Genomic DNA, 26,779 nt, shown 5'->3' with positions numbered 1-26,779 from the left:
CAATTGTATGTGTTCGAAGATAGTGTGCGCAAGGAGAGCTAAAAGCATATCATTGTTTTTTGTGAGTTGGAGCAACTTGTATTCTTAAACTGCAATTGCACTGACAGAAGAACATCCTCAGTAAAAAAAAAAATTAAAAAGTGTTTTCTGTTTAAATGATAGGAAAAGATCATGGAAACAATAGAGAGAATCATGAGAGAGAGTTCTGGACTTTGGAAAAAACGGGCCATGCAGTTCATTTTGTGTGTTCTGAGAGTAGCACATGCAAATTACAATAATTTAGACTGTGCAATGTGATGTACCACACCTAAGACAAATAGCAATGGCTGATGTGGGGGCTCCAAAGTTTATGGTAAAATGCCCCAAAATGTTTTGTAAATCTGACACATCATAGAAATGACTCTTTTTAAGTCGGACAATGAATGAATGAATTAATAAAAAACTGCAAAGTGTTTGAAAACAGGCTTGAAAATGATCAAGGCTTGAGACATTCTTTCAATTTGCAAAGGCTGTGGGTGTTTCGCTGAATGCTCTGAAAACTCAGTGTCCCCAGAACTTTCAGCTGTCAATCAATTACTGTACATTTTTTCTGTCATGGCACTCCATTACACATGATATCACAAGGTGCAGGCAGAGAAGCAGCCTTTGCATAGGCTGGCATAATGTCCAGTAGCCGCGCCGTGGGACAATTTTCCTCCTTTGCCTCTGTTGAAATTCAGCAGGAAAAACTGCTGCTATGGCACCCGAAGGGTGCAACTTAAGTTACCAAGGCACAATGTGCACAGATCCTTCTGGACTATTTCCCCCCGCCCCCTTCCTCGCCCTACAACTCATGGCCGGCAACTGTGTGGGTGTCGACCTCCAGTGGCTACTCTGACTGCTGTCAAGTGGGCATAGCACCATTGGGGGCAGTGGATCTCATCCAGTTAGCCATCGCCTTACAATGGCATGCGCATAGGGCCAGACGGCAGAGACAGTGTTGACCAAATAACAAAATACACATGACACTTTAGGGAAGGTGTATTATTATTATTATTATTTTTTAGTTCTGGGCATTATTTGATGGCCTCTTGCTCGCTACATTGATGTAATGAATCAGGAAGTGGCAATTATGGAATGTCCACTGCATGGAATAAGGGTGCTTGGTATTTGTGTAGTGGGGGAGGTGACTCATGCCATAAAGTTTAAGGCGCAGACTGATTTGATGATAGACCTAGTTCTTAGCACCACCCAAAACCTGGCCATCTGACATGGTGAAAAAGAGTTTTAAGCTATAGCTGAAGAAAAACTGCAATAAATTGTTCTGTCTTTGCCCAGGTTTGCAGCACTTACCTTCAAATGTAATGTGTTTAGAAACGAAAAAACAAAGGGCTTGCCTGGGACTTTAAATACTTAGTCTAAAAGGTAGGTGCAAAGAGCCTCCATGTACGTAGTCAAGAAGAGGAGGCAGAGACAAAATGAGAGGGGTTCCTGCTTTAGCTTTAAATGAGGCAAATGGAAATGACAAATGATGCAATACACACCACCATCGGACATGTGATAATGCCTTACTGTATCGCAAAATTTTGCCATAATTAGAAATAATCAGAGGAAGGCTCGGTAGCATATTCTGCCCAGTAAAAAAAAAAAAAAAACATTTAAGGACCTAGTGGCTAGCAAAGTGTGGTCGCCCTGAGCCTGTCCATGTGTATTTGCTAATTTATTTAAGACCAGCACTTTTAGAGTAAAATAAGTCTCTGAATTCTTTTAAATAACCTTGTTGTGATGTTGCTAACCAATGATGAAAAATGTACTTCTTACTGCGACTTCTTGTCTTCTTCTTCATATGTCATGCAAGTTTTAAGACTTCCATCCGTTAATCGTGAAAATAATTTGATTTGATTTGTCATCATGATGGTACGATTGTGAACACTTCTTGCCGACAAAGGCACGTCTTTTATTCCTTGGATTATCTTGGCTTTATGGGAAGTTGGCAAAATGTTGATTGGCAATACGAATGCTTTGGCATACTCCCCATCTGTGAATTTAGACACACAGCAGAACCCTCCCTCTCCACAAAGGCTGTCCATTCATGTTGAAAACTTCGGTAGACCTCATGTTTTTTTTCTTTAAGCGACCTTTGTCAAAAGTTTCCATAATTATTGTTCCGACACGATTTGGGGTTCGACCGTTCTACCCCTGTGGTTAGTTAGCTAGTCAGACTCTGCGTCATTCCCGTCCGAAGATCGATCCAAATATTCACCATTATTTACAGCCACGGGTTCAAATCTGTATCCCGATCAACCGATACAGCTATATATCTTCATCATATGAGGATAAATCCAAGAAATCAGCGCTGTCCGTGATTGTGTATTCCTTTGTCTGTTATGTCACTTCCTGTTTTTTAAGTTATGTGACTCGCCAAAATGGCGGCGCCCATGAAAATTCGTAATTGCCGATTAAAATCTTATCAAAACACCATTAAATGATATCGGATTAACCTCAAATTTTAAAGGTACATCAGATTAAGGCTTTTTATTGTTCAGTGGACTATTCCCTTAAGTGACAAATTGAAACACACATTGTGACACATTGTTCAGTTGCAATGGTCCGTTTTAGCCCATATCCGTTTCATCCGGGTCAGTTTTATGGAGGTTCCACTGTACTGAAGTGAGACACGATGGATATTTATAGATGTTTGCAGACAATCTAATCAGAAAAAAATATTTATTATAACTGTGCTATTTTTAGTTTGTTTGACTTAAAAAAAACCTCAGATAGTTTTACTGTTTGACTGCTATTCTTTTCCTCAACATTCAGGAATGGGCTGTAAACAATGAGACAAGAGCACAGATTGAAGAAACTGTCCTGTATGGATATTACAGTGAGTGGTTTCCCTTATCCTTCCACTTTGATAGATTGCATGTGTGGATAAAAACAGGAGCTGTGTCTGATGAATTTTGAAATTAAATGTGTATTTCTGTCCCCAAGAGTATTTTTTTCCCTTTGAACGGCAACTGAATATCTTTAATGTTAATGATAACAGCTGTGGTCCATTATTCGTTGACTCTGGTCTGGTCTGACTAGGGGCCACACGAGTTTTGTTCTCACTGTGTCAACCCCCTTTCACTCCTGCAGTTGTTTGCAATGACGCATTGAATTATTCAAATAGTCACTCTCATCTCATCACACCATCAAACACAATTTCCAAGGCCAGGACCCACTTTTTATCAAAAAAGTGATTTAAACTGACCAATTCACAGTTGATGTAATTACTTTGCTCTGAATAATGATAAGCATAGTGCCATTGTATTAGAATGAGGCATAGTAATGTCATACATATTTCAAGATTCACAGGCAAAGTGATGACAATGACTGTCATTCTTTCAGTAACATTTGGTATTTTTATGAATAACAGTTGGGCCTAGGGCGTATCTAACTCGGGGATTATCTTATTTTCTGTGTTTTCGTTCGGCCACTAGAGAAGGGTATCAATGATGGCAAAGAGGAACCGTGTAATGATTACCATCGAACAGGAAATGGTATTTCCTGCGACAAAGTAATGTCACCAAATAGATTTTTTAAAAATTGATTTTAGAGTTTGCAGGGAGCTGGAGACTCTCATATTTTACCGTGGTCGAAAGGGGAATAGGCAATAATAACCATAGTGCCCGTGCGGGAGTCAGATTTGTCAACCATGACACCATCAGTTACAGATTCTAATATAAAACCACGCAATGGACACTACCCTACTATTCTTTTCAGGAACTTTAGATGACAGGGTTGCCCTGCAGACACCTTCCTGTGCATAAGTGATTTCCAACCTTTATGGAGTCAAGGCACATGTTTTGCATTTTTAAAATCCCACAGCACACGAACAAACAAAAATGTCACAAAAAGCGGTTACATTATTTACTGTATCTACTTACTACCATCTTGTAGAAGAGCATTTATTTGTTCTGTCACTATGTCTCAATCAAATCAAATCAAATCAAAAGCCTTTAATGTCATTTTATGACTGTGCATATAACAAAATAACGAGCGCTTCTCCACAACTTGCTTACTGGCATAAGTACTGTAGATGAACAAATATACATTATATCTTGTGAATATTTTTTTGAGTATCCATCCATCAATCAATTATCTAATCCGCTTATCCTCACAAGGGGCCCAGGAGGCATGGAACCTATCTCACCTGTCTTCAGACAGGATGTGGGATACACCCTGAACTGGTTGCCAGCCAATCACAGGGCACATGTAAACAAACAATCAGTCACAATCACATTCACACTTACAGGCATTTTAGAGTCTTTAATTAATCCACCATCCATGTTTTTGACATGTGGGAGGAAACTGGAGTATCCAGAGAAAACCCACGCAGGCACGGTGAGAACATGCAAACTCCACACAGATTTGGCCAGGATTTGAACCTCTCTGAGGCAGACACTAACCAGTCGTGTCACCGTTCTGCTTTTTTGAGGAATTACATAAAGTTTTATCATTTCCAATGGCGTGCCTGAAGAGTGCTCATGGCACACACTAATGTGCCCTGGCACAGTGATTGAGAATCACTGCTCTTTATTATACAATATGTCCATTGGGTGTCTTTGAGTAGTGAGTATTTTCAAATTATCTATTGTTTTTTTTCATGTATTTTACATTTATCATATTGTGGTTACAGCTTCCCATGAGCTCACCTCCTGTGGGAGGGACTATAGGACTTGGGTGCAGTGTGAGCTGGGTGGTGGTTGTACGGAGGGACCTTGGTGATCCAATTCCCACTACAGAAGCTGGCTCTAGGGACGTGGAATGTCACCTCTCTGTCAAGGAGCCTCTAAATTGAAATTATATATACAGGACATGGAACCAATAAACCTTTCCAGACTTTAAAAAGTTGACCTGATTCAGCAAAACCAATGTGGCATTTGGATTCAGCGCATCAAAATCTTTTAAAGTTTGCTAAAAAAATCCTTGACTATAAAATTTGTTGTCAAATGGGCTAATACTTAAACTTTACCAGCAAAGTGAATAAAGGTTTTAAGATGGAACACATTTAAGCCTGGGAGAGATTCCCTTGATTTTCCATTAACTATTTGGCTCTACAGTATAGTACATGATGGTAAAAAAAAAAAAGAATATTGTCTCCAGTAGAGCACAATGTTTAAAATAAAAAGTATTTGTCCGTGATTACAATAACAGGGCGACAACCTAGACCGTTTTGCTTATCACTCTCTCACATAAAACTATAGTGGCGCTGAAATGTCTCCATGATTGGCCTGCGTGTTTGGCTTTGAGTCTGCTGCTGTCTCTGATGACAGCAAATTCAGCCATTCCAGAGACACTATCACACATTTTCCAACAGCTGCTAGCCTAAAGTGCCTCCAAGCAACAGTGTTATGCACCGTCTGTTAAGAAATGACAAGCTGTCTCCTTGCTTAGACAGCTCAATCCAATGAACTACTTCCACTGGTTATACAACAATAAAACTTTAGCTTTCAAAGACTGTTTTCAGCACTTTAACGTTAACATTCAAGGGACAGCAATCAATTGTCCTCGAGACATACAAATTAGATTTAGATTGAACACACCCTCAAATATAAACTTTACTCTGTTCAGACACAATACATGAATAATTCAGGAGATTTAGTCTTGAGGGATTTAACCCTTCAGTCTTTTTATCCAATTATTGGTGAAACTGTCTCGGAAGTATGTTTATGAAGTAGCAGTTAAATTTATCATGACTCAAAGGATGGAATTTTTTGGTTTAGTATTTTGAACTATTTGACTGTGAATATCTGTTTGCGAGTTAAATGCTGAGAGAGGTTTAGTTGCACTGACTGCTTATGTTGCTATGTCACACTGTCCATGGAATTTTTCATTGGATGTGGACTACATTGTTCATTTCAGCCACGGCACTGGTCATTGCAACATGAACACTACCCTGGTTTGGTCTGGTGTGTGCTCTTGGTTGAACGGCGTACTGAGATTTAGTTTCCTTACCTGGATTCCCCATGCTCAGCCATAGCTCACTACATTATTTTTATTGTTATTATTATTATTATTTTTTTATTTACCTGTATGTGTGTCTGTGTGGGTATGAGTGTGGGAGGGGATTGATTTAATCCCATACTTGATACCATCACTTTGTCGTTGCAATTGTAATTGATATTTTATTTTCACCAATATTCTTCAAAATACACAAAAAACAAACTTTTCACCCAAAGAGTCAATGTAAATGGAGCTCATCTATAAGAGACAAAGAATAAATAAGAGACTGGTTGAGTAATTTGTTGTAAATACAAATACAAATTTATGTTCATAGCGCATTTCATACAACAGATAACTCAATGTGCTTTACATGATTAAAAGCATTAAAATACAAAGAAATAGAAACATTTGAAAATAAAAACTATAATTAAAAGCCTACAGTGCAAAAAATATAATTGAAAAGTGGAAGTACTCTAAAATGTATAAAAAAAACAAAAGTTTTCAACCTGGATTTGGAAACATTCACACTTAAATCTGACGTCACCTCTATTAGGAACTTATTCCATTTATGTGCAACCTAATAGCTAAATAGCAACATGTTTGCTTTGGACTCTACGCTTCACGATTTGACCTGAGTCAGTCGATCTCAGAGACCTACTAAATTTGTATTCCACAAGAATTTCTTTCATGTATTCAGGAACTGGACCATTTTATGACTTATAGACCAATAGCAGAAGTTTAAAATCTATTCTAAAGCTTACTGGAAACCAGTGTAGGGGCTTTAGAGTTGTAGTTACAGTGAAGAAAATAAGTATTTGAACACCTTGCTATATTGCAAGTTCTTTGTTCTTAGAAATTATTGAAGGTGCAAGTCCGCTGTGAGAGAGACAATCTAAAAAGAAAAATCCAGAAATCACAATATATGATTTTTTTAAGGATTTATTTGTGTGATACAGCTGCAAATAAGTATTTTAACACCTGTCTATCAGATAGAATTCTGACCCTCAAAGACCTGTTAGTCCGCCTTTAAAAGTCCACCTCCACTCCATGTTTTATCTTGAATCAGATGCACCTGTGTGAGGTCGTTAGCTGCGTTTAAGACACCTGTCCACCCCAATACAATCAGTAAGACTCAAACTGCTCACATGACCAAGACCAAAGAACTGTCCAAAACACCATAGACAAAATTCTACAACTCCACACAACTGGAAAGTGATATAGAGAAATTGCCAAGCAGCTTGGGGAAAAAATATCCACTGTTGGAGCAATCATTAGAAAATGTAAGAAGGTAAACATGATGGTCAATCTCAATTGGAGTGAAGCCCCATGCAAGATAACACTAACCTTGTGGGGTCTCAATGACCCTTAGAAATTTGAGGAATCAGCCCAGGACTACACAACAGGACTTGGTCAAGACGTGAAAAGAGCTGGGACCACCGTTTCCAAGGTGACACTAAGTAATACACTAAGACGTCATGGTTTGAAATCATGCATGGTACGGAAGGTTCCCTACTTAAACCAGCATATGTCAAGGCCTGTCTTAAGTCTGCCAATGACCATTTGAATGATACAGAGGAGTCACGGGACAATTTTTTCTTTTTTTTTTTTTTTTTTTTTTTATCAGATGAGACCAAAATGGAACTTTTTGGTCATAATCACACACACGCATGGGGGTGGTAGAATCATGGTTTGGGGGTTTTTCTGCACTTGGGACAGGGTGACTGCACTGTATTAATGGGAGGATGACTGCGGCCACGTATTGTGAGATTTTGGGGAACAACTCTTTCCCTCAGTGAGAGCATTGAAGATTGGTCGTGGCTGGGTCTTTCAAAATGACAATGACCCGGAGCACACAGCCAGGAAAACCAAGGAGTGGCTCTGTAAGAAGGATATCAAGGTTCTGGCGTGGCCTAGCCAGTGTCCGGACCTCAACCCAATAGAAAATCTTTGAAGGGAGCTGAAACTCCGTGTTTCTCAGTGACAGCCCAGAAATCTGTCTGATCTATAGACTATCTGTGTGGAGGAGTGGGCCAAAACCCCTCCTGCAGTGTGTGCAAACCTGGTGAACAACTACAGGAAATGTTTGACCTCTGTAATTGCAAACAAAGGCTCCTGTTCCAAATATTAACATTGGTGTTCTCTGGTGTTCAAATACTTATTTGTAGCTGTATCACACAAATAAATCCTTAAAAAAAATCATACATTCTGATTTCTGGATTTTTCTTTTTAGATTATCTCTCTCACAGTGGACATGCACCTACGATGAAAATTTCAGACCCCTTCATGATTTCTAAATTGGAGAACTTGCAATGTAGCAGGATGTTCAAATACTTATTTTCTTCACTGACCTCTTTGAGAGATCCGAGATCCAGCATTCTGAATGAGCTTCAGCTGTTTAATGCACTTCTTTGGCAGTCCAATCAGAAGACCATTACAATAGTCAAGTTTACTTGAGATAAAAGCACGGATGAGCTTCTCTTGGTGTAGTTGACACATACAAGCATTCACTCTAGATATGTTCTTCAGATTGTAAAATTCAGTTTTAGTGACTGATAGAAGTCAGGTCACAATCTATCTAACACTAACACCAAGGTGTTGGACTTGGTCCTTGTTTTTTTTTTTTAAGATAGTGAGTCCAGGTATTTACTAACAGCAATCCTCTTTTCTTTATTGCCAAAAGAATGATCTCAGTTTTATTGTGGTTTAATTGAAGAAAATTTGGGCTCATCCAGCTATTTATTTGGTTTAGACAGTGGCACAACATCTCAATTGAACTGCAGTCATCTGGAGACACTGCAAGATATAACTGTGTGTCACCTGGATAGCTATGATAGTCAAAATCAAAATTTGACTGACCCAAGGTTAGCATATATAACTCCAAAGTTTTGGAACCGGTGTACAAGCGTATGAACTCTTGTCGGCAATGTAACGTGCTTCATGGTTGTGCTGGGACCACAACCAGGGCCACGACTCGCAGCACATCAATATAAAAATACAAAAGAGCAGTGCAACAAATACAGCAGTGGGTGGCTAATGAGCAAAAATGTATCTTAAATGTAAGATTACCAATAAACGATGCCCTCTGCTCCTGAAGTTGGATAGAGTAGCCAAATAGTCTACTCAAGTAATAGTACTGTTATTTGACAATAATGTGACTCAAAGAAAAATATAAACTCGTCCTACAAAGTATAAAATGTACACAGTACATGTACACAGCGAATTTAGGTGACTGATTTTCATGTTTCTATGTACCCCTGTCATATTGGAATGAAAGAGTAGGCTAAACTTTTTTCACAACATCGAGGTGGTAGTGGCATAGGAGGCTCCGTAGCTCAGTGGTTAGAGCACTGGTTTGGTAAACCAGGGGTTGTGGGTTCGTATCCCACTGGGGCCTCCACTCCCTGAGAAGCGTTGCGTCAGGAAGGGCATCCGGTGTAAAAATTGTGCCAAACGTATATATGCGTTCATCTGAGATGACACCCTGTGGCGACCCCGAAAGGGACAACCCAAAAGAAACACACGAGGTGTTAGTGGCATACTAGAAAGTGTACAGCTTTTTTTCATAACCTCTAGATTGCTTCATCCATTTATAAAATGTGAATATGTTTAATTTTCCCCGATACGTTTGTAAAATGTATGTAATGCGCACTATTGACTTTCGACAATTTTTTGGTGGGGGGGAATGCGCATTTAAATGAAAGATTTCTCGACTTGGGTTGTTCCCAACATCTGGTGAAATTTTAATGTAAACGGTACTTTGGGAAATATATTTCATGAGAAAAATGTTGACATGTTAAAGGCTTATTTCAGCCACTGTGTCTTATTTATTAAATTTTAACGTCTCTTTAATTAAGACAACAAACTAATATTGGTGTAATCTCCTCCAAATAGTTATCAATGCATGCATTCGCTCCGCCGAAGTTCCACCTATGCACATTGAACCAATCACAGATGCCAACAGCATCCACTGCATTTATCAATATACACAGAAGCAGATTTGATATGATCGCTCTGACCTTTTTCCAAAAAAGTAAACAAAAGGCTAATCAGTTAAAAATTAGAATGGCTCTGAAGACTAACCACTTAATGAGCGTTAAGATCTCCGCTCTGCTTCAATTCATGAGCAATTACTCTCTCAAGCGACAATATGATGTTCCACGTTCACATTTTTTTCTGAACGTAGTTTATGCCAGAATCAACCAATCTATTATGAATTATGAATAAAGGAATGATATGCAATGATTCAACTCATTTTGTTGCATTTAGATTGTTTTGTCAGTCCAATGTCAAATCTATGTTCATATCCCCTTCCAATGGGGACCATTCTAACATACAGTAAAGGAAGACTTGCTCCCAAACTGAACAAATACATGTTGATGCTGAGTAACACTTTAACATTAGATTTTCTGATATCCATTTCAATATTTTATTAATAATGTTTAGGAAGAGACACTTCAATTTTCTATTTACCAGTAGGTGGAGACCAAGCTCCATGTATGTTGGAGGCAGAGCCCCCTCACAAATCAAACCTTTTAAGTTCACTTTGGTTTTAGAGATGCATGGCACTTCTGTCCATTTTTGTACGTCAAGACAAATTCTGAATGCAATGCACACTGCATTAATAAATGAAGTTTCCCATTTGCATATAGACATTCTATTTTTTTCTTTAGAATTCCATATTTTACTTATTCAGCATAATTCTTTTCAGTTGTACATTTTACATTAGTTATTTTTCATTTCACACTATTGAATGACAAGTATGACAGACTAGCTTTTTTAAATGTATTTTATACACTTCAAGTCAGTAGTTTGGACACATTTTCTAGTACTATTGAATGAGAAACCATGGACAAAACCTTAGACTGATATTGCATTTCAACAATTACTGACGAATGCCGTTCATGATACATGTGACAACATGTATGTGTCATTTTTACAAAGGGCATGAACTGATATTATCGAAAACAGGCGCTTAGTTTTCAAGCCCAAATAGTGTTTTGGGATCCTTGCTGAAGAATGACTTTGAAAGCAAGCTAAGTCATTCAGTCTCGTGGCTCTGTCCATTTATACTTATTCTTCGATTGCATACTACTTCAAAGCAATGGTTTAGAAGAGCCTTTAGCAATAGGGCAAAGTACCTCTGGCCCCCCTAAATAAATAGTTGGATTTCCGTTTTCAATGGCATTTGCAGATGATGAGCTCGAAAGGATGCTGTCGTCTTTAAAATGTACCACAACCATATCTGCTGCTCAAATTTTTTTAATACAATATTAGAACAAATTCAATTATTTAATTGAATATGGTGGCACATGCTGTAGAAGCATACACGCCCCTTCCTTGTGTTTGTAAAAGTTATCTTTTATCAGTGCATTATAAGGTAGAGATCTGATTGTATGACAAATTTAAGCTCTGCTACAGACATCTTGCTAGTGTTTCAATTCCAAAGTAATTTTGTGAATATATAGATAGCCTTTTAGGTAACATGTTCTTCTTAAATGGCCGAAATCCATCCACAGTTAAATCTTGAAGTACGACGACCCTACCCACTCAATTATCCTCCACCACCATCCCATATGGTTGCATTTTCAAACAAAATGAATGAATGCTAGAAACTCATTGTTAATAGTAGTATTTTTTTTTAAATTTACAGTCATAAAACTGAGTAAAAGTTAAACAGTCTAATGTTATATGTTAATGAAAACGCTTCACAACAATTTCCTGAATAAGGCAGATTGTCCTGTAAACCCAATGGGACTGAGAACAAAAACAAGAAGTACTATATATATGAAAAAAAATCTGAAATATTAAGTTTCCAGATTGTTTCAGATGTCAAAATTTTCCAATGTATTTGTGCCGGATTGTAAGATTAGGACACATTTTACTATTTCTTATCATATGCTAAAAATAAAGATTTATATGGCCACTGTCATGAGGTTTTGTCATATTCTCTGAGCAGCTTTAACTATAGAGTCTGTTTGATGAGGCCCCTGAAAAAGATACTAATGGGCTTTTCAAACCCCTTTCAACCTTGGCTCATGCAGTTTGTCCACAAGGTATATCCCTAATGTTTAGCAAAGATGCAAGTTCTTGTCATAGTGCCATACCTCCCAGGAAGTGCTGGCATAAGACAGATATTTTCATCAGTCTCTGGAGTCATTTGTCAGGGAGCGTTTCAGAGAGAAATGTCCCCTGGCTTTACATTTTCACATAAAACAATATATTTCACCTGTCAAGAGGGAACAAGAGTCTAGGTTTCAATACTCTTGTGGACGGCCAGAATAAGGTGAGGACAAGGGTCTGATGTTTCTCATTAAGCCTTGTATTGCTCGGCAACAGTTTCCGAAGCTTGTGATGATCTATTGGCCAGTACTTAACTTATTTGTCAGCCACTACATACAGTATTTTATACTATTTTCACACTCCATCAACATTTAACACCCACCGGCTTTTATATCTACATACATACATGAGATCCAGAATTTGCTCAAATGTGTGTTTTTCTTTTCATCCCCCACGAGTAAAATGCAACAAAGCCATACAAAATATAGATACTTGTAAACGAGCACATTTAATTATATTGTCCTCTGCTCTGTCTGAAGGGATGAATGTGCTAAACTTTTATCCCCAGCCATTTGTTGCGACCCTGTGGAAGATCTGCTCAGAGAAAATGTATGTTAATGCAGTGTGACCCGTTCTCTCAGTATGTTAATATTCATGGTGTTATGATTAATTTTATCCATTGCCTTAATCCACAAGCATATGCCAGCGACTGTATATTGAGTATCGCTTGCACTTATTGGCTCTCGGCATCATCCTAAACTCAGTTTATCTAGTTGTAAACGAATGTAAATGGATACCATAGTGGCACAATAAGTACATATTCATTGAAAATAATTTTCCATCACAATTACAGCTGGAAAAAGCAAGCAACTACAACTAATAGGTGACATTTATGCGCCTAATTGTGTTTACAAGAACTTATGACCGTACATAGTTGATTCTTACTAATGCTGTGAATTAAATCTTTACCCTGAGAATGGTTAGGGATAATGTATTGTTTTTAAAAGTAACTATACACTTGGGACTACAATAGTATTTGCTATTTGACAGGTCTGCAGCTGTGTTTCTTTTGTATTTGTCATTTTAAGATGGAGTCATTTTTAAGAAGTCTACACAAGTCCAGTACTGTGGGATACTTGTAAATTGTTGCTGTGTACAGTTCATTATTTGCGTTTATTATTATCACGATTGACCTTTTGTTGCTTTAGGGGTTACAGCTATCCTAGTGATGCACCAAAGTTAAAATTCTTGGCCAAAAAGGAAAATGAAGAAACCAAAGCTGAAAACCAAAACACAGAAAGAAATTATTACGCCACTTATTAGTAAAAAAATCATTAATGACAATGACTCCATAATAACTACACACAAAAATCCAATCACAACTTATTTTAATATCAGTTATCGACATACAGTGCCATGGTATAGTCCCAATATTATCTTCCTTTACAATTTTTTTTTGTGTAGTTTCCCCTCTTTAACATTTAAGAACATCATCCATCCATCCATTTTCTTTGCCGCTCATCCTCACGAGGGTCGCGGGGAGTGCTGGAGCCTATCCCAGCTGTCAACGCGCAGGAGGCGGGGTGCACCTTGAACTGGTTGCCAGCCAATCGGAGGGCACATGGAGACAAACAGCTGCACTCACAATCACTGGAGCTGCACTAAAGGCTCAATATTGATCCATTTATAAAACGCACCGGATTATAAGGCACAGCGTCTACTTTTAAGAAAATTAAAGACTTTTAGGTGCGCCTTTTAGTGCAGAAAATGCGGTAAATAGACTAGACCAGTTCACTCGAGAAATCATTTAAATAAAAGCTGTCTTGCAAAAATAAGTTGGGCAAAAGATCTCAAAAAGTTCCAACAAAATACCACAATCCAAAGAAATTCAGTCAGAGATTTTAAGTAATTGACATCTATCAGTCTGGAAAGGGTTACACAGCCATTGCTAAAGCTTTAGGAAAGCTATTATCCACAAATGGAGAAGACACATAACAGTCGCCAGCCTACAAAAACTACCCCAAGTACACAGCGATGACTCTTCCAAAAGGTTTTCTACCAGAACAAGATCTCAAGAACTCCAGGACTATTTTGCCTTAGTTAAGGTCGGTGTTTATGACACAATAATGACGATGAGACTTGGGAAAACTGACATCTCTGGAAGAGTTTCAAGGTAAAAACCACTGTTGACCAAGAACCCATAAGGGCACATCTTTTGCAAAATGAAAAATCTGAATGGTGCTCAAGACTTTTGGGAGAATATTCTATGGACTGACAAGAGGAAATTTTAATATTTTGGAATCCGTGCATCTTGTTCCATTTGATGTAATTTTAATGCAGTATCTTTTTAACATGGATCGTTTTTAACATGGATTTAAAAACATTCACACATAGGGCTAACATCACTTCGGTTGGCAATTTATTCCATTTGCATGCAGCATAATAACTAAATGCTGCTTCACCATGTTTGCCTTGGACTGCGCTCCACTAAACATTTATTTTACCAGAGGATGTCGCTTCACTAATGATTTTTCAAAATAATAAATGTATTAATTTTTAATAATAACCTGTCAATAAAATACAATTTAACTTGTTTTGCGGGGAACAAAAGTCAACAAATACCTATTTTTATTGAAAGACAAATCATTCACTGTTCTATTTTTGTTTGAATAATGATACAAGTTACTGTATCTAAAGGCATCTCTAAAATGGAGTGCAAAAAGAAGAAACACTTGAACACACTGATTTGAATAATTGCATTCGTGTAGGATTGTAAAAATATGGAAAAGTGAAATATAGTCTCAAAAATTAATTTGCATCTATTCATTGGTGTGATTCACTCTGTCAATGGAAATTTCACATCATTGTAATTGGATTAACTAGGTACATTTTAGAACCATTTCAAGCCTTTGTGAGAAGAGTAATATTTATCGATACTGAATTATCTCCCGAGAGAATGTATTAAATTGCAACTGTTTGTATCACAATCAAGTTTATGTTTTTATTTTACCAAGCAATCCAGTTAAGTGTTTGAGCATTCTTTGCAGTTTTTTTTCACGCGTACAATGGACGAAGGAATGATTGAGACTGATTCTTGATGTTATTTCTGTCGACAGCACTTTACTCCATCATCCTCTTCTGTGTCTTTCTGTGGATCCCCTTCGTTTATTTCTACTATGAAGAAAGAGATGACGACAATGTCAACAAATGCGCGGTAACAATTCACTTTTACTTCTTTTGAGGAATCCACCTTTGCAGTTGTGACTGTGATTCTGTCATACGGCAAAAAAAAATTGTGCTCTCCTTTAAAGTTCAAGTGTCAGCGTAGCAGTTTCACATGAGGTGTTTTCAAATTTAAAGCGTGCTTTATCTTTTTCACTCATTTCATTGACATCCACTTGTTTCAGGAAAAGTCAATGTTCCATTATTTGAAGGCAGCTTTGGCTTTTAGTGACTCATACCTCTGGCGTTTTTGCATTTGTTCACAGCTTAGAAGTGTGGGTATGTCAGAGGTCTGGGAGGGAGAATATACATGTGTATCAAAATGATTGGAATTAAAGGATATTCATTTAGTTAATGGATTGTTCTCCCCTATATCCCACCCTTAGTCAATTAATTGTATTTGTCTTTATGGACATGAATGACCAGTTATTATTATTTTTTCATTGCAGCAAGTCAAAAACGCTGTGAAGTACACAATTGGATTTGTCATTGTCTGCGTGGTGCTGCTATTAATTGGGTAAGTTAAATACATGATGGGGTTTTTTGCTACTTGATGAATGGAAAGGGATTGCTGTCATTTTAAGAATAACCCAAAAACATTGTTTTACTCAATGAACAACGGGCATCAATTTAAATGCATATTCCACCAGAGAAAATGTTTAGGACACCCGACGCCCTAATAACTAGTGTTTACGCCATTTGGTTGAAATAACTTCAGTGAGATGCTTCTTTTAACCCTATTCCAGTCCCCTACATCAGTCTGAGGAAAGTTTACCCCACATCTTAATTCAGTTGAACCTGTGATGTTTGAGGGAAAGACTCATCATTTCAAAATTTTCAGCATCTCAGTGGGCCAAACATGTCCTCTGTTCTGGTGTTTAGACACATAATTCCATTTTAAATCTGTCTCCTGAAGTCCTGTTCTTTGTCTATGTTCTCTCTGGGAAAACTTTATTCTGAACCTTAATGTCTTTCTCGGAGGGTAAAGGTTTCCTCCATTCACACCTTCCATGAAAATTAATCTTGCAGTCTCTTTCTGATGCACTTTTATGTCAACATTCGCCAGAGCCCGCAGTAATTACCGTGATGACATTTTCTCGGTCTTGGAATCCTGCGGTGTGCTTTTGGAGTACACGTGCTCGGATAGCCAGATCTTAGCATGTTGGCTGTTGTTTTGAATGTCATGCATTGTATACTACTTTACGAAGTGTGGAATGCGTGATTTCAAAATCTTTTGAGATCCCTTTATATCATCTACCAATTCACAAGATGTAACCTTCTTCTTTTTCTTCAGGTCTTTTGATCTGAGCATGGCGTTTTCTCATGTTAATAGTCAGGCTCACACCTACTGTAACAAAATGTTTGATGTTTAGATAGAACAAGTATCCTTCGAACTGCGAAGTATCTCTGGTCTAATCATATGGACACCGATTTGATTTTGTGATTTCAGCCAATTTAACCCTAGAGAATCCAAGACATCCAAATCCTCTTTTAAAAATTTATGTCCCAACTAAATTAATCAGTAAGCATCAAAGAAACACGAAAACATCACATTTGGAAAAATTTACAAATTTACTTCCGCTTTAGCTTAACTACCAAAAAACAATGCATTTAATGCAGACACACGTCAGACGTCGGGTTTTGAGGGTAAAAAGAGAAACCATGGTACATTGTGTTTATACAGTGGGCCCTTTATTACACTGGTTCATACGTGACCCCATGAGTTCTCTAGGGTTAAGTGCCAAAAATATGTAACCTTATTTATTCCTCACCTTTATGTAAAGTTTTAAACAAAAGCCTTTAGTTTTATTTCCCATTACCTGAATTTCCAAGCCCATGTTTATTTTCCAAGGTGCTTATCCTCACAAATTGATTTAAATATGTATGTCTAAGTTTATGTTGGGTGTACTTTTTTTCACATGACTATATAGTTAAATTTTTTGCCCATACATAACATTTTGTGTCATCTGTCTATTGTAAACATGGTTTGGCTGCATTTTCAAGTAGATTATTATGTAAAATTCAAAGTAGTTTTGTGACTCAATAAACCTGAAATATGTGTTGTCAAGTGTACCTCATTTGTAGGCAACACTTACGAATCGCAATAGTTTTCCAGATGTCATGACTTCAACTAAAGCAATGTAATGGGCTGTTTGGGATATTGTAGATGCAATTTATCCAACAATTCGCTTCATTCATTAAAACTGTTGGTGTTTAGTTCTAACAACAGTTTCTCTTTTTTTTAACAACATGGTAGCTTTCACACTGAACTGCTGTTCTTCTTCCATCAGGAGAGACCAACATTTTGTTTGGAGAGTGTTCACTCAGAATCTTCTTGCTTGATCTTACCAGGCTTTTGTTTACCATTGAATGGTTTTTGACCTTTTCCTGCCCCAGCTATCCAATTCAAATAAACACCTTTCAGCTCTACAAGGGACAGTCCTTTACCTGTCTAGGGTTACCTTGAATCTATGGACAGCGTTCATTTTTGGGGATGGAAAATATCATTGCTGTGCCACCTTCTAATGAAATTCAACAACACATAGAAGACAGTCTTTTATTCTGTGTATAATGTATATGTTGTACATACTGTACATTTTTCTCTGGTGTAAATCATGTAAAGATCTTTTTTTTTTCTTTTCTATTCTTCATGTGGCAGTTGTCAACTATTACATTGAAAACATTGTGTACCACCCTTGTAGTGCAACTTTACCATACTAATGTCACTGTGGTTGGCATCATTGTTAACTCTGGTATTGATCATTTATTGGTACCGGCTGCAAATGGAAAGACAAAAAAGCAATGTATAAAGTAACAGGCTGTCATTCTTTTAAGAAACACTCGTCTTACGTGATTTTTATCCTGTCAAAACCTTCTTTTACAGACTACAGCCAAACCAAAACTATTGTAAATATTTGTTGTGTTTTCAGAGCATTTGTTCCACTTGAGGCCCCACCACGACAGAATGCCACGCAGTGGGAGAAAGTTCAATACCTTTTTGAGGAGCTTGGCAGCGGTCGTAAGTATTGTTCTTTTATAGACTTCATAGACAGACATTGTAGTGAGCAAATGTGTTTCTGTGGGTTTAACGAATCACTCAAATGTCCACTTTCATTTCACACATTTTGGCATTTTTTTTTATTGTCTCCATGAATTAAAAAAAAAAGTGAAAATGTAATTCAAAATAAATATATTGCGGTTTTGTCATCGTGTACCATATAAGTAAGCAGTGAAAGTGATTCTATTCTGTAGTAATGTATTCTTCCGAATCCATTCATTAAAATCTGTATTGCTCTATGACTTTCTTTTTAAGATTCATTTTTAAAGAAAGGAATGGCCTAAAGTTACATCCCCCAAATAAAAGTTTGCTGTTAAAATATAGACTTAGATTTATTCCAAAACTGTGACAGCACTGTCCGCAGGTGTCTTTACTTGTTAACCCAAGCATTGCTTAATATGCTTCTATACATTCTAATGGGGGCAAACGCCTAATGTAAACTCCTAGGAGTCCTCTGGACCTTTGCCATATGCAGATCAAGAAGTAAGCTGAACCATCTGCCTCTTTGAGAATTGTGGACTCCCACACGTTTCCTCACCCTCCTCCCTTGACTCATGGGGAAATTTCCAGACTGCCACTTTGGAAATATTAGGATAATCACTGTTATAATTACCCTTCTTTCTCTACCTTCTCCAGATAGGAGGTTAATTGTGTAAAGAAAAGCACATATTGCAGCTGACTACTTTGCTATGACCTGTCACTAAGGTCACTGGTTCTTAATGACTTATATATTAGGTTTATGATAATGTCCTCATTACACCCACATGTTCCAGACACCTTTATCTATTTACACTGATATTCATTCTATTAAGGTAAATGTTCCAATGTGGTTGTATTCGGTTCTCTTTGCTAGCAAAGGAAAGGCCTCTGAAATGTTCTGAAATTCTGTTGTAGCCTTGTGTTTGTTTATTTTCATAAAGGAGCATTTTATTCTCTTCAAACCTCTCTAGTGCCTGAAAACGCTGTCATAAGTTCTTTACAAAACATACATGCAGAAAAACTTCAACAAATACAAAAACTGCAATGCTTTGTCATTCACATGGTTGTAGCCTTCAACGTCTTCCTGGGGTAGGGGTCACACTACAGCCTTGTCTACATTTTATATTTGTTTCAGAGGAAAACATTTCAATTGTTAACAAAATGAAGCAGGCCACCTGGCCGCTCGTTTCCAACAAACAAGGGACTGCCTTTGGGCTGGGAAGGGACTGGCTGCATCATGGGCCATGCAGGTTTTTTTGGGGAGGTTGTAGGGGCGTCTTGCTCTCTTGGGGTGATGGGGGTGGGGGTGAGGACGGATTGGCAATCCAAAATGACCAAAATGTTATTTTTCCTTTTTCTAGGGCAGCCCATCATAATTAATTACTGTACCTGTTCATTAAGAATGTGGTTGATAATATGGAAACCATGACTGATTAAATGGAAAAAAAAAGAAGAAAATTGGAGGACTAGGCCTGCAGCCACAAGAGGTGCTGTTGATTCATTTTCAACAAATTTTTGAACACCAAATTCTGCTGCCAGAAAGCATCATTCTGAATAGTATGACTGCTGTCAAAATACCAGAGCGGAACATTCTGAGTCAGAGTCTCACATCCTATTAGAAGTCAATCAATGAAATGTAGTTTAATGCCAATCCCTAATTCTTGCATTGTACATTTTCTGAAATGGTTTTATGGTGGTTGTTACATTACATGCAGATAAAGCCAGACGTTTACAAAGATTGTGCAAAAACGCATTACATTTTTTGTCTCATTGTCTGAAGTCAAATCAGACTAAACATCTCTTTCAGGTCAGTCGGGATCACCAAAATTATCTACTAATGACAGAATTACTTATATTACTATATACTACATCTATACTTGTGTCATCTGTCTATTCTAAACATGGTTTGGCTGCATTTTCAAGTAGATAATTATGTGAAATTAAAAGTAGTTTTGTGACTCAATAAACCTGAAATATGTGTTGTCAAGTATACCTCACTTGATGATGACAGAAGATGAATACTATATTATATATGTTATATTATTTTCTTCTAGGTGAGTAGTTTACATGCATTTCCTTAGTATTGAGTATCTTTGAACTGCATGACTTGGGTCAGACATTTTGAGTAACCAACCCTCTGACAGTACTCTGTTAGAATCCTGATCCAATCCTCTTGACAGAACTGGTGTAACTAAGTCAGGTTTGATGGTTGCCTCCCTCGCACACGCCTTTTCAGTTCTACCCACAAATTTTCAATGGGATTTACATTAGGGCTTTGTGATGGACACTCCAAGACATTGAGTTTGTCATCTTCAAGCTACATTTTAACCATTTTGGGAGTATTCTTAGGGCAATTATCTATTTGGATGACCAATTTGTGCCCAAGTTTAGCTTCCTGGCTGATCTACTAGTAATGTTCTTTCTTCATGATCCTGTCTATCTTATAAAAAGCTCCAGTTCCTGTTGCAGCAAAACAGTCAGACAACATGATGCTTCCACCTCCCTGCTTCACAGTTTGTATGATATTCTCAGGTCTACAAGCTTCTCCGTTTTTCCTTCAGATGTATCGTTGGTCATTATGGCTAAACAACTCCACTTTAGTTTCATCAGACCACAGAATTTGTCTCTAGAAGTTAAGATCTTTCTCTTTGTGTCATTTGGCAAACTGTAATCTGGCTTTTTAATGTTTTTTTTTTGGAATAATGGCTTCATTCTCACTGAGTTCCCTGTGGATAATGATGCTTTCCTACCAGCTTCATCCAGCATCTTCACAGGGTCTTTAGCTTTTGTTCTGGGGTTGATTGTCACATTTTGGACCAAAACACGTTCAAATCTGGGACCACAAAGCCTGTCTCCTTCTTGAGTGGTGTGATGACTGGACATTCCCATGATGTTTATATTTTCATACAATTGTTTGAACAGATGAACATGGCACCTTAAAGCATCTCGAAATTGGACCCAAGGATGAGTCTGATTTGTGACGCTCAACTATTCGGTCTCTGACTTCCCGGCCGATTAGTTTTGATTTCCCATAATTTCACAAAAGGCAGCAGAGTGTTGATGGTGTGGCCTTAAATACATCTCCAGGTGTGCTGTCAATTAATTCACGTTGTCAATAAATCTAACAGGAGCTTCCAAAGCCATGAGCTCATCATCTGGGTTTCACAGTGTTCTTTAAAGACAGTACTTTTTGTGTATGTAAACTTTTGACCTCGAAGAAACCAATATAAAATTATCAAAGAAATTCTCTCATTACTGTGCCATTTAATAAAATTAAAACATTCTGGTGATCCTGACTGACCTGAAACAAGAGAGGTTTAGTCTGATTTGAACCACACAGTGACACAAAAAATGAAATATGTTAGTGCACAGTGTAGGTAAACTTCTGGCTTCAACTGTCCATGGACATTTTCTTGAAAGAAATCTTATTTTTCTGGGATGGAAATAATTGTGGTATTGGTAAATGATCTAAAACAGGAAAAGTTGAGTTTGGCTTCATGTCAGACAGTCAGGGGAAAAAAAGCTCGTCTTTTTGGATGGATGTACCATTTTACATAGAAGCCTATGACAGGTGGGATCTTGACAGGGGAGAGAGGCTATCAGTCTGTTCATCAAGCCCCTTCTTCTAACTCCCGCTTTGACAGCTGCTGTGACACCTACTGTTGCCCTTGCTTGATGGGTGGTCCCCTTTATGCTTCAATCAAAGTGACACTCCTCAGCTCAATTTACTTATATTCCCACATCAAGCTGTTTTAATACCACTTCTCACCTGTGTATATATCGAAAGCAAAAGCAGAGACCTGCTGTGTTTTCTCACAAAAGATATTACAGCAATACATTATTCAAACTATAATGCAGGAGAAGTAACTCGCTCTTTTTGAAATTCCAACTTATCCTCATCAGTTGCTTTCCCATTACATTACAGTGAAATATCAATGACAAACACAAATTGGTGTAACCAATATCAAAGTGTTGCATTTAAATGTTTTTTTGGAGAGCCTGTAAAATGTAATTCCACTTTTTTCTTTCCCATTTTGTCTCATGTGTTGATGTGTTGGGAGTATTTTGACAGATTAAACAATATAGTGCTTTTCATGCCATGCACACAAGACATTATCAGTACACTGCAACATTCCGTACAGCCACTTGAAGCAAGCGTGTCCTGGGGCGTTCTGTATTTTCTATATTTTCGTTTGTGCACCTCAGCAAGACATCATCTTGTTTACATAATAGTCCAACAAATTCCACCCAAGCTTTAACTTTTATAACCACTAGTCAGAATTCATTTCTCATAAAACCTGCATCTTCAAACCAGGAATTATTTTTAACAGGTATAACTCAAATATTATGCCATTATGATGCCTACGTCATTCTGGAAACAGTTTAACTAAACAGAACATTAACTAACATTTTTAAATGGTTTGGAGAAAATTAAATGATAAATGATACAATCTTCAATGACAGAGTCAGGTCAGTTCGTTTTCAAAATGATTTCTGCTATGTATTCATGCATTGTTGTAGTTGTGGGAGCTCCATATATGTTACAAGGTGAAATCATTTTCCAATTGATAAGCTCTTTCTACTTGCAGATGGCCTACCTGCTCTGGCTTTCTCCATCAGCTCCTTAACCTTGATTGGGATGCTGGCAGTCATCACTTACACAGTAAGTTGAGAGTGCCATGTTTTTCAAAAGGCTTTATTGGAGTTATAACTACATGTAATTGCATTGTACATTACATCCCTGGAATTGTTTTGCTGAAATGTAGACATTGGTGTCAACTTGGTTACTTAGTACTGTAGAGTAGTGATTCTCAACCTTTATTGAGCCAAGGGACATACAGTGAAGAAAATAAGTACTTAAATACCCTGCTATCTTGCACGTTCTCCCACTTAGAATTCATCGGGGGGTCTGAAATTTTCATCGAAGGTGCATGTCCACTATGAGAGAGATAATCTAATAAAAATCCAGAAATCACAATGTATGATTTTTCTTTTTAATGATTTGTGTGGTACAGCTGTAAATAAGTATTTGAACACCTGAGAAAAATAATGTTAATATTTGGTACAGTAGCCTTTGTTTGCAATTACAGAGGTCAAACGTTTCCTGTAGTTGTTCACCAGGTTAGCACACACTCCGGACAGATTTTGGCCCATTCCTCCACACAGATCTTCTCTAGATCAGACAGGTTTCTGGGCTGTTACTTAGAAACACGGAGTTTCAGCTCCCTCCAAAGATTTTCTATTGGGTTTAGGTCTGGAGACACTCCTTGGTTTTCCTGGCTGTGTGCTTCGGGTCATTGTCATGTTGAAAGACCCAGCCACAGCCCATCTTCAATGCTCTGACTGAGAGAAAGAGGTTGTTCCCCAAAATCTCATAAAACATGGCCACAGTCATCCTCTCCTTGATACAGTGCAGTCGTCCTGTCCCATGTACAGAAAAAAAAAAAAAAAACGTCATGATGCTACCACCACCATGCTTCACAGTAGGGATGTTGTTCTTGGAATGGAACTCATCATTTGTCTTCCTCCAAACTGGGTTAGTCGAATTATGAGTTAAAGTTCAATTTTGGTCTCATCTGACCACAAAACGTTCTCCCATGACTCTTCGTTTTGAATTTCAACACAGCAGAAACCTTCCTCTCCACAAAGGCTGTCCATTCTTGTTGAAAACTTCAGTACTCCTCATATTTTTTTCCTTGAGCGACTTATGTCAAAAGTTTCCATAATTATTGTTCCGACACGATCGACGTTCGACCGTTCTGCACCTGCGGTTAGTTAACTCGTCAGACTCCGTGTCATTGCCGTCTGAAGATTGATCCAAATATTCACCATTATTTACAGCCACAGGTTCAAATCTGTATGGACCTATTCCTCCGTCTTCCCGACCAACCAATACAGCTATTTCTTCATTAGATGAGGATAAATCTTAGAAATCAGGGCTGTCTGTGATTGTGTATTCCTTTGTTTGCGCATGGGGTACATCACTTCTTGTTTTTAAGTCATGTGACTCGCCAAAATGGCGGCACCCATGAAAATTCGTAATTGCCGATAAAAATCTTCACCATTAAGTGATATCGGATTTACCTCAAATTTTGAAGGTACAGTGCATGTGACATGGATTAAGGCTTTTTATTGTTCAATGGAGTATTCCTTTAAGTGAAATTTGAAGAAGAAGAGCTGTCACGACACACTAATGTATCATGGTCCACTGCTTGGGAATCATTGCTGTAGAGGACATTTAGGGCTCAATGTTTCATACCTTCCTTTTTGAGAAATCCACACCAAATTATCAAACTCTTATTAAATGTAATTTTTATTTATAGTTTCACTTTTGAGTCCATTAGTGTCTTTTTTTTTGTTGTCACCATCCTGGCATTTTTCTCATTTATTCCCATCAGAAAAACAACAATTTTGCCACAGCTTTTGTTAATCCTGTCCTCTTTTTAAATTGTTCATCATGATAAATATTATTTGGAGATTGTGGAACATCTTTCATTGTGGGAGTAACATATAATTGTGCTGGGAGGAAACCAAAATAGGGGAAAAATACTTGTGCATCATCCCGAGCAGTGAAAGTAGAAGTGACAGCCAACCTCAATCTATCCAATTTCTGTCGAGCCCAGAGTCCCATTTGACAAATTACACAACAATTGAATGTGGAGCTCCAAATGAATAATACACAACCTGGTAAGTTGTAGAAGCAATTTTCCTTTAGCATCACTAATCCATCTCAACTGGGGTTTTACCCACTGTTCTCAGTTTTCAGTGGAGTGGGTATCACCTAAGTAGATTTTGAGGCTTGAGCTGTGCTTCAATTTGCACTGCCCCTCTATTGTCATTTACGTTTCCAATTTTGTGATGTAAAAGGATTTTTTTTTAAATCAATACTTTTTATGGTGACCGTAGCTCCGGTCTCACATGGAAATAGACACTGGATCCTTCATATTGTTGATATTGTGCGTGACAGTCGAGCCAGAGTACTATCTAATCTACCCCTACCCATTTTATCACTACAATTAAATGCTGTCTTCCCTGTCTTCTTAAACTAACTGTCGCTGCCATGTTTTTAACAGTTCCTATTAAATAGTTACAATCCAGATTAATCCTCTGATCATGGAGATTGAAAACAAAGATCTGACAGTACGAAGCTCTGAATTCACCATTAGGGAGCAAAAAGAATATTCTCCATCCATCCATCCATCCATCCATCCATACACCAAACCATATAAATGACTTCATTAAAAATTATGCTTTAGCATATAGATGTAAAGGTCAACTGGCTCACCCGTAAGATGACTTTCCAATTACTCGACAATTTCTGACTTACATATGCAAATGCTGACCTCAAATTGAGAGGATGAAGGCCTGCTGATCTAATAACAGACTGCAACATTGACCTGCTGACTTTTTTCTTTCATATGTTAGAATCCTGTCAGTGGCGGGAGGCAGGGTAGTGTCTCGACTTTTGTTGAGGTTGGTGGCCAGTCCCGGGTGTGGGGGGCTTTCGCCATGTATTAGGTGTTTGGTGCACCGTGTGGTGTGGTTGGCTTTCGGTTGGCTGGGAGGGTGAGGTTGTGGCGTGCGTTTGAGCCAACACTGCTGGCAGGGTGGGCTGTTTGTTTCGCTTTTACACTGATGGATTTTAGTGCTTGTTTTGGTATTAGGGCCGGCGTGGATTCTGATGACAGGTGTGGGGGCAAGGCATTTAGCTGGTGCTTTGCTGTGGCAGCTTTGCAGTGGGTTGGGATGGGGTCCGCATATGCATTGTCTCACGATGTTGTGTGCCCTGGCCTTGTGGCCCGTTGGTGGTGGGGAGTGGAGTGGGATTTTGGGAGTTTTGTGGGGTTTCGTTTTATCCATTGGCGACGAAGGGAGAAAAGTAAGTGGTGCCGTGTGTGGTTGATTTTCATGTTTGGGTGCTGATTTCCGGTCTATGGCCTTCGGGATGGTGGGCTCTCAGTCTCCTTGGTGCGGACACTTCTGTCTGGTCTGGTTTCAAATGGTGTCAATTCTCTTCCATGTGTCCGCAGGCACACACCTTTGGGACTCTTTCACTGGGTGTGAGGCCGCTCACTTATAGTGACAAACAACTCATGTATATGCAAATTGATTGTGTTTCGCCTCACTCACAATCTATAGATAATCCCACCACACTTCAGTTGTACAGCCGAGTTCATGAGCCTTGTCCTACATGTTTCTTTTGTCTTTGAACTGTTCTATTATGTTCTGTACTTCCCTCACACGGTGTAGCACTACACCCCCATGCAACACTCATATTTAATGTTCCATTGTTGTAGATATGATGGAACGGTGTATGACTGGTTAGAGAACCTGCCTCACAGTTCTGAGGACCGGGGTTCAAATCCTGGCCCAGCCTGTGTGCTGTTTGCATTTTTCTCCTTGTGCCTGCGTGGGTTATCTCTGGGTATCCGGTTTCCTTCCACATCACTAAAAGATGCATAAATTAAAAATTCTAGATTTCCTGTGGTTGTT

At 38.2% G+C, this 26,779-nt stretch overlaps 1 protein-coding gene across 1 annotated transcript in view; it reads left to right on the top strand.

Annotated features, from left to right (window-relative positions):
* Positions 1 to 26,779, top strand: part of lmbrd1 (LMBR1 domain containing 1) — a 50,759-nt gene that overhangs the window by 2,958 nt on the left and 21,022 nt on the right. The window contains exons 3-7 of the mRNA XM_061837839.1: positions 2,800 to 2,863; positions 15,144 to 15,241; positions 15,699 to 15,766; positions 18,180 to 18,268; positions 22,876 to 22,949. Of these exons, the coding sequence (XP_061693823.1) occupies positions 2,800 to 2,863; positions 15,144 to 15,241; positions 15,699 to 15,766; positions 18,180 to 18,268; positions 22,876 to 22,949 (393 nt within the window). The remainder of the gene's footprint in view (positions 1 to 2,799; positions 2,864 to 15,143; positions 15,242 to 15,698; positions 15,767 to 18,179; positions 18,269 to 22,875; positions 22,950 to 26,779) is intronic.

This window comes from Syngnathoides biaculeatus, chromosome 12, assembly GCF_019802595.1.
Source record: "Syngnathoides biaculeatus isolate LvHL_M chromosome 12, ASM1980259v1, whole genome shotgun sequence".
NCBI lineage: Eukaryota > Metazoa > Chordata > Actinopteri > Syngnathiformes > Syngnathidae > Syngnathoides > Syngnathoides biaculeatus.
The sequence above is the reverse complement of the archived record's forward strand: the minus strand, read 5'-3'. Positions and strand labels throughout refer to the sequence as shown.